The 8,598-nt window shown below is 40.5% G+C and overlaps 2 protein-coding genes across 2 annotated transcripts; one reads left to right on the top strand and one right to left on the bottom strand.

The window, feature by feature from the left end:
- Window positions 1-498: 498 nt before the first annotated feature.
- On the top strand, window positions 499-3,127 carry cript (cysteine-rich PDZ-binding protein). The gene is made up of 5 exons (XM_083933258.1): window positions 499-587; window positions 783-848; window positions 2,191-2,245; window positions 2,410-2,513; window positions 2,659-3,127. Exons 1-5 carry the CDS (start codon window positions 572-574, stop codon window positions 2,721-2,723), a joined length of 306 nt encoding a protein of 101 aa, XP_083789384.1. The 5' UTR covers window positions 499-571; the 3' UTR covers window positions 2,724-3,127.
- Window positions 3,128-5,165: 2,038 nt separating this feature from the next.
- On the bottom strand, window positions 5,166-7,801 carry gch2 (GTP cyclohydrolase 2; the record flags this gene model as incomplete). Its single annotated transcript, XM_083932165.1, has 6 exons — window positions 5,166-5,747; window positions 5,946-6,030; window positions 6,189-6,220; window positions 6,763-6,818; window positions 6,960-7,069; window positions 7,507-7,801. The coding sequence occupies 6 exons, from the start codon at window positions 7,799-7,801 to the stop codon at window positions 5,618-5,620; spliced, it is 708 nt and encodes a 235-aa protein (XP_083788291.1). The 3' UTR covers window positions 5,166-5,617.
- Between the last annotated feature and the right edge of the window lie 797 nt (window positions 7,802-8,598).

Genomic DNA, 8,598 nt, shown 5'->3' on the forward strand with positions numbered 1-8,598 from the left:
TGTACTAACATAGTGTTTTTCACCACTTCAATCCTCCATAAAGATATATCCAAAAACATATCACTGGAGGTTATAGATTGATACTATTCATTTAAGCCTTATTCCCTTAATGAAATGTATCCCAAGATAACCACTACACTGTCAAATGTATTGAGGTAAACCAAGTAGTTGTAGAATTTTTTGTGATATGTGATATATATCTAATTAGCTCTCAAAGTACCAAATATTATGGATGACCTTTGTATTTAGGATCTTTCAGGTTTAACCTTCAGCGGACTTTTATTTTGAAATAGAATTACGAGCAAACAGGAAGTATTATTTTGTAGGTAACCTTACAAACAAAAGCCACTCACTGACCAATCACAGAAGGTCAGTGGTGTTTTACTGGGACCTTCTGTGACGGACGGTTCTATCAACCAATGAAATTCGAGATCCTCACTTCTTTGACCAATCAAATGTGGTACGGAAGACATGACCGGAAGTTTACAAACATTAGCCGAGCAAGCTAAGATTTCGCTAACGTTTCAACCAACTGTAGAAAAGCGTCGGTTTAAATAAACATAGAGGAAAGATGGTGTGTGAAAAGTGTACGTATCACCCCGTTTAGATGCTTTATATGTTCAAATCTAACCTGTTTTTGTGTCGTTGGCGAAGGCTGTAGGTTTTGGAAAGCTAACGTTTTGTGACTGTTGTTACGACTGCCATTGTTGTATTGATTCGACTTTATTTCTTTCATAAAGAAGTTATTTTCACTACAAATGGTGTGTTACTTATTATTTCAGGCGAGAAGAAGCTCGGCAAAGTCATCACACCTGACACCTGGAAAGATGGAGCCAGAAATACAACAGGTAAACAAACCTTTGCCTGTTACTACTGTGCATAGTTCATAGTTCATAGTTCAGATATATACATTTGGACGGCACATTGAATCCTTCAGCTCAATTGTGTCTGTGCGTGTGTGTGTTTTCCCCCACAAATATGTGTATATATAAATATATGAATATGTTAATAGTGATAATTGTAATATCTTAGTATTGTCTGTACCATAAGGTAAGGTAAGGTAACTTTTATTGTACCCAAGGGTAGATTTGGTTGCAGGTAAAAAGAGTAGGCTGCTTACAAACACATAGACGACATTAATGACATTGACAAAAAACAAGAAGACATTGACATAACAGAGGCAACAGTGCTCCAGACATAGAGACATGGTTCAAATCAACAATTGTAAAAAGGGCCGATGATGTGATAATTATTTGTTTATCTCATACATTTGTATACCTTAACTTAGAACTGTTGATTAGTTTCAATTATCTAACCGTTTACTCTATAAATTGTAATAACAAAAATTAACCAAGTCCAACACTGACACTGACCCCTTCAAAAAGCTTGTTTTGTCTGACCAACAGTACTCAATGGTATCTAATGTGTAATGATATATCCAGAGAAAAGACTGAAACTCCTTCAATCAACTGCATTTTTAAGTACTGTTGTTTTCAAAAGAGGAAGTCTTTCAGTATTATGTTGTACAAAGGTATCAGGATTGTACAGCACCGTTCCTTTCCTTTGTTTTATTTGGGATGATTCAGTCATAAAAGCCCAAGCTACTCTTCAGTCAGCAGCTACAAAGTGTACAGTCATACTATCACACACAGAGTACGTACAGTATATACAAGTACAGTGAACACGCGAGTTTAAAGCTGAAATAAACGATAGAAAACACTAGTGTGTCTTTTGCTCCTGTGTCCTACAGACTGTTGCTAAGTCTTATTGCCTTAGGATAAAAGCTGACCTTGATTTTTGAGATAATAGTTTATTTCACCCGTGTTGCAATATTCAGAACAGTGGTTGAGCAGTTTTTCAAAGTGATCAATCTTCAATCTCAAATTTGCTCCCAGTATTCAGCAGTTTGAAATAGCTCTGGTTACCATATCAGGTGTGTCTTAATACTTTAGCTTGATTTGATTTAAATGTGATACTCATAAAAACCAATGTTTGCTTTAAAACTTCTAATGATAACAACTGCTATGTTTACAAGAACAAGCTGATTGACACACTGGATATTCCTCCTTTTTTTAAATTAAATACTCTTTTATTTGTGATTTCTTTTTCTTTTAATTGTCAAATTTGCTACATTGTAGTGTTCCTCAGATGATGATGTTTAATTGGGTTCCTTCTGCTCCTTTCACTCAGAGGGTGGTGGGCGTAAGCTAAATGAAAACAAGATCCTGACTTCAAAGAAAGCCAGGTGAGTAGCCTGCTAAAGACATCGTTTTCTCTGTCTTTTCTACAAAAATGCAGTTTCTACCGACTCTCTGATTGTTGCACTTTAACATTTAGCATGTTCATTCTTTCCCTCCACCTGTGCTGCATATTGGGGTCTCTCTTATCTGTAATGCATCTCCCTCTCAGGTTTGACCCATACAGCAAGACCGGCTTTGCCACCTGCAGGATCTGTAAGAGCTCAGTTCATCAGTCCGGATCACACTACTGTCAGGGCTGTGCATACAAGAAAGGTATACTGAGCCGAAAGCCTGATGGGTTTTAGGCTCTATTCGTAGTTTTTCCTGTACCGTGCTGTGGCTTAAAATAACACAAAAAGTGTGCTGATATGGCTTTTCTCTATAATGATATTTTTTAATTGCTTTCTTTTCCCTCCAGGAATCTGTGCGATGTGTGGAAAAAAAGTATTGGACACCAAGAACTACAAACAGACATCTGTGTGACCGTGTGCTGACCAGAGAGTGAATAACAGATGTGAGACTGATGTTTATGTTTGTGATCTTGTCACTTTTTAAGTCACTTTCCACAATATCCTGCTCACCATACAGCTGTCTTTTGTGTTGTTTGTCCCACTTTTGTGAAAGAGAGAGATTTGGAGGTGACTTTGCCCTCTTATTACAGAATATCATATAATGCCACTGGAACTGTTACAGTGGCCCTACACAGGGAAGCACTGTTTTATCCAAATACACCACCGGTCATCACCCGTTTCTCAAGTTGAGTTTTTTTTTTGTATATTTTAAATTCAGTACATAGGCTTTGATTCTTGCTTTTTCAGAAATGCTTTCTGTATGTAATATATCAAGTGTTGCATTTTTCAGTGAATTAAACAATTCAATATGAAGGACATTTGACTGGACTATTTTATACCATTGCCTGAAGCCATACAAGGTACAATCTGAGCCTGTTACGCACAACATACCCATATCTGTTCTGTATGGCTGTAATAATTGGGTTACTCTTACATAATCATATTTGGAAACTACATGCTGTACTGTCAGGTGTGCCCCCCCTCCTCCTTTGCTGTCAGAGATAAAGGTTAGAGTTCACAGGTTGTATGACAACAGGCTCCTCCTTTGATATTTAAAGGCCTTTCTCCCCCTCAGGCTCTCAACCACATGTGGTTACGCTTGTTTTAATGTCTCATTATTGATTTATACTGTTGTACCACAGCAGGAAAACAGCATCAGTCTTCAGCCAACGCACGTAATATACAGAAGGTACTGTTGGGATGTAGCAAATGAGTCCGTTTTTTCTACTACAGTTGAGAGCTAACCTTTAAAAAAGTTTTTAAAAATCTGCTTTGGTTACAAGTGATGACAACCACAATATAATCATTATGGCTCCTCTAGTTTGCTTATTATATTACTGCCCTTTTGCTCCTGTTCTCCTGTGTTATGGTGCATTCAGGGACATCAATAATATCCCAGTATATAGGTGATGCAATCCCACAGCCCTAAATTCTCATCATTTGTATGGTGCCTGATACTTATGCAAAGATAATGTTTAGGATCAACTTAATAGTTCTGTCCTGAGTCCATACTACAACAGTGGTTTACATACTATACTATATATACAGTTTCTATACGAGAGTACAGCTTCACAGAACCGCTAGCATTGTTTAGGTTTACGTAAAGGTCCATATTATGCTAATTTCCAGGTTCACTTGTATTTTGGGTTTCCTCAAGAACATGTTTACATGCTCTCTCAAATAATGGGGTGGCAGTAGCTCAGTCCATAGGCGACTGGGCTGGGAACCGGAGGGTTGCTGGTTTGAGTCCCTGTGTGGACTGGTGGCTGGAGAGGTGCCAGTTCATCTCCTGGGCACTGCCGAGGTGCTGTTGTGCAAGGCACCGAACCCCCAACTGCTCGGGGTGCCGGTCACTGACAGCTCCCTCGCTCTAACATCTCTCCATTGTGTGTGTGTGTGTGTGTGTGTGTGTGTGTGTGTGTGTGTGTGTGTGTGTGTGTGTGTGTGTGTGTGTGTGTGTGTGTGTGTGTGTGTGTGTGTGTGTGTGTAAAATGAAAAAAATAATAGAGTGAAAATTGAATTTACCCATTCGCGGCACTAATAAAGGAATTCTTCTTCTTCTAATATACATGTATATTCACTCTCTGTCTGAAACACTCTGTTTAGCGTCTGTCTCTGTAAGACCCTCTCCCATAAGAGGCCAGTCTGCTCTGATGGGTCAGCTTCTTCCGCATCTACACTTTCGGCATCTCTGCACCGTCACTGCAGCTGGGGAATGACCATAGCAGCACTTTCTACCTTTATATATTGTACGTAGTTGTGACATCACAACCGCACAGGAAGTCCTGGCGGCTCGTTTAAAGACACAGTTTCTGAATACGGGCTGTGTGCATTTCTCTGTGGATTGAGCGTTTTGATACTTTCACGGCACATCAACCTGCCTTATAATGAAAAAGACATAGAAATATAACTTTTTATCGTATGGGACATTTTAATGTTCACACTTTTCCAGTGGGAACAAATTTATGTCATTAAAGGTATACTATGTAGAAAGTATCGCGGTAGAGGGCAGGGTCTCTGCAGACACAGACCACCTCTCACTTCTTTTAGGTCAGAAGTGAGGAGAGGGAGGTATTACTTTTGTATTAGTTTATACATTGTTTAGTTCCGTTTTAAGATACTTTATATATATTATACCTCTAATGAAACAAACACACTGAAAGTTTGCATCGGCTGTAATCTTTTATTGGCATATACACAGTAAAGCTGACAACTTTCATAATGTCTCAATCATTTGATTGAAGCAAAGATTCTTCAACATACATGCAGTGATAAAACCAAAAATCTTATTCAGTACATCATTTACTCTACTTTTAGGACTACAGATATAATAATCTTAATATCTCTTGTATCTTCAAAATGTCATATATTACAAAGACTTTAAAAATCGATCTATAAATGACACAGTTCATTAAATTATTCAGATCCAAATACGATAATAAAGCAAGGAAGGGTGTAGGAGTACCACTTTGAAAAAGCACCAATGACAATCCCATTAAAAAGTTTTACAGTTAAAACATCAGATTTGCTGTGTAAGATGCAAACAAATCTACCAAAGGCACCGAGAATGTGAGTCTTATATTTCCTATTTATGTTCACAGTGGTGGATTTCTGCAGTAGGACTGAAACCTGTCAGGCGTTGGTGTATTGAGTTGAGCTCCAGAGTTGGCTTGGATCCTGCTTCAACCGCAGCTTTATGTTTCCTGCGGTTGGTTTTGTATGTTTTCTGAAAAACATACCACTGAAACAAACCCCTTTGACTCTTAGCGCTTTCAGTGTGCGAATCCCGGGAGTGGATGACATTCGTTAGGCTTTCTGTGAAAGAGTCAGGAACTCCTCTCTGGTTTTGGGGTCCTCCAGGTAAACTCCCAACATGGTGCTTGTCACTGTGCGGCTGTTCATCTTCTGGACACCGCGCATAACCATACACATGTGCCTGGAAACACATACAAGCGCACGCATGGCATGTCAGATTTGCAGCTGCAGCGATTGATATGTGTGTGTGTGTGTGTGTGTGTGTGTGTGTGTGTGTGTGTGTGTGTGTGTGTGTGTGTGTGTGTGTGTGTGTGTGTGTGTGTGTGTGTGTGTGTGTGTGTGTGTGTGTGTGTGTGTGTGTGTATGTGTGTGTACTTACGCTGCCTCAATAACCACAGCTACACCTTTTGGCTGCAGAGCCTCTGATATTCCCATGGCAATCTGCTTGGTCAGACGCTCTTGAACTGGCATAAAGTAAAACAATGCCACATTTTGTCAACATAATGATACCATTAAAATGATGGGAGAAACTAGAAGAAAGGCTGTAAATATATATGTATATATATATATACATATATATATGTGTGTGATATTGTATTGTCTAATTTCTTTGGTCACTCACCTTGAAGCCTCCGACTGAAGATCTCCACAATCCTGCAGAAAACAGCACAAGCAAAGTGAAAAGGACTGATTCAAGATCAGCCATAATAATGATTCATCTTTTGATAAACACAGACTAGTGTAAGTCCCTGACCTCTATACTCTTGCCATCCAACTGTACAGAGACTTCATCTGTAAATGACTCACCCTACAGATGTGTCGCAGAAACAGAAGCTTGTCTATAAAACCCAGTGACTCTTTTACTGTTATTCTGGTGAGAGACGGTGTGATATTTTAGGAAAGGGAGATAGAAGGAGCCAGACAGAGAGGCTGTGATAATAACTGATGATTCCCATAGGTCCGAAGGGATTTTCTCATGGCTCGAGAGCGGATAGAGTTCAGACTAGTGTCTGTAAGTGCAGATGAGGGGAGTGGATGATGGCCGCTGGGCTTAAGACTTAATCCTCCTGATCAATGCGCTGCAATAACAGAAGAACGCAGCCACACGGCACTAACACCAGAAACACACAGCCTCAGTGGCAGCTGTGTGTGTGTGTGTATGTGTGTGTGTTTGTGTGTTTGTGTGGGTGTGTTACCTTGCTAGCTTGCTCAGTCCCACCACTTTTTTGTTGGGAATATACCCGATGTGAACCTGGAGAGAGATGACAGCCAGTTGAAAGCAGGTCACAAAATCAAAGCAAAGGATGTTGAACATAAGCAACTTAAACGCTTCAAAACATGCACACATTTGAATGATGATTACACACACACACACACACACACATTGCCGTACCTTTCCAAAAAAGGGAACCAGGTGATGCTCACACAGTGAAAACACGTCTATGTTCTTCACAATCACCATCTCATCGTGGTCTTCATCAAATATGGCGTTGTTTAAGATGTCTGGGGGGAACAGTATGCACACTTTAACAATTACCGTCCACTTACAGTAGATGATTCACTTGATAAATGTAAGGAAATAGAGAAAAGTATCCATTAAGAAGTCATCTTCACGTCTTGTTCTGTCCCATTAACGTATTATACAGTACACAGTAGGACTACCACAGAAGGCTGAAAAAACATAAAATCTTCACATTTGTGCAGCAGGAACTACTTTATTAGGCTATTTCTGCTGTAAAAATCATTCGAAAATATCATAAACACCTCAGAGTTTAATGCAATCCAATGCACATTTCACCACATCAATCTACAGCTATAGTTCAATCCAACTGTTCCATTGATTTCTCCCTTTTAATCTATAATAATAATAATAATGTCTAACTAATTACTCGAGCCCGTGCCCCAGAGGAAAGCCCACAGAGATGAACCTGTTGACTCACCGTCGATGGTCTCGTGGTAGCCCTTGGTGAGGAACTGCATCGCCTTGGCGGCGCGCAGCGGCGTGCGCAACAGCCCCTGCCGGTCCGCGTCCTCCCCGAGCTCTCGGAGGATGCTCGTGTAGGCGGCCTCGAGCGCAGGTAAGCGGGACTTGTCCTCGGCCTCTTTACGGGACGTCTCGTGCTTGCGGTGCACGACGGCGGACTTCATGGTGTCTATGATGAGGTTGCTGAAGCCGTTGTTGCACTGGAACTCCTCCACGGTGTCGTTGACCTTTCCGTTGCAGTGGCTGTTCATGTCGGAACGCTTTGGGTTTTTTTTTCTTTACTTCGAGAAGAGAGAAGAGATGCAAGGACGAGTCCTGGAGTCGAGATGCTCTGCGGGTCTTATTCTCTTCTTTGCCCGGTGCGCGCTCGCTTTATAAAGCCTAAACCCGATGCCGCGTGCGCACCATTCGTCAAGGTGCCGCCTTAAGTCAAAAATACAGTTTCATCAGCAGGGTTGAATCCATAGTCTCCGGTTAAATGTCATCACAGAGCAACCCCCTCCCAACTCAGGTCACGCAACCAAGTTCAGTTCAGTCAGCTGACACGTGCTGCATCATCACCATCACCATCATCACCCTCATCACCCGTCTGTCTCCATCATTAGTTCAGTTGATCCTAATTAATAGTCACACCCTCTTAGAGCAGGCTCATGACTTCACGCTCTGGATGAAAGTGCCGTTAGACCTTTTGTGTCTTAAAATTAAAATAAAAATTCAACTTGTTTACACCCAGCCCTCGGGAAATGTATTACTATCCTAAATAAAAAGCACAATCGCCGTGCAGCATATAGAAAAATAGAAATTTAAAATGATTGTTCTGTACAGTTCAAAGTACATATGCCACTGTTTTCAACATCAATGATGGTTTTTACTTATGTTCAGTTAATTATTTTTATTGTGATTTGACCACACCTCAATTTCATCTCAGCAACCCTAGAATAAAAATCCTTATTAAGCTCTTTATGTTGTGAAAGCCTGTCAGCTTGTCACGAAGCCGCCTCAATAATGCTCCAAAGTTGGGCTAAATTTCATCAAGGCAAAAACTGCC

This window comes from Echiichthys vipera (genome assembly GCF_963691815.1).
Source record: "Echiichthys vipera genome assembly, chromosome: 18".
Lineage (NCBI taxonomy): Eukaryota > Metazoa > Chordata > Actinopteri > Perciformes > Trachinidae > Echiichthys > Echiichthys vipera.

What these genes read in the sequence shown, in the direction of transcription:
- cript (XM_083933258.1), top strand. An exon ending in CTGACTTCAAAGAAAGCCAG is followed by an intron (nt 2,246 to 2,409) that starts GTGAGTAGCCTG and finishes TCTCCCTCTCAG; the next exon opens with GTTTGACCCATACAGCAAGA. An exon ending in GGGCTGTGCATACAAGAAAG is followed by an intron (nt 2,514 to 2,658) that starts GTATACTGAGCC and finishes TTTTCCCTCCAG; the next exon opens with GAATCTGTGCGATGTGTGGA.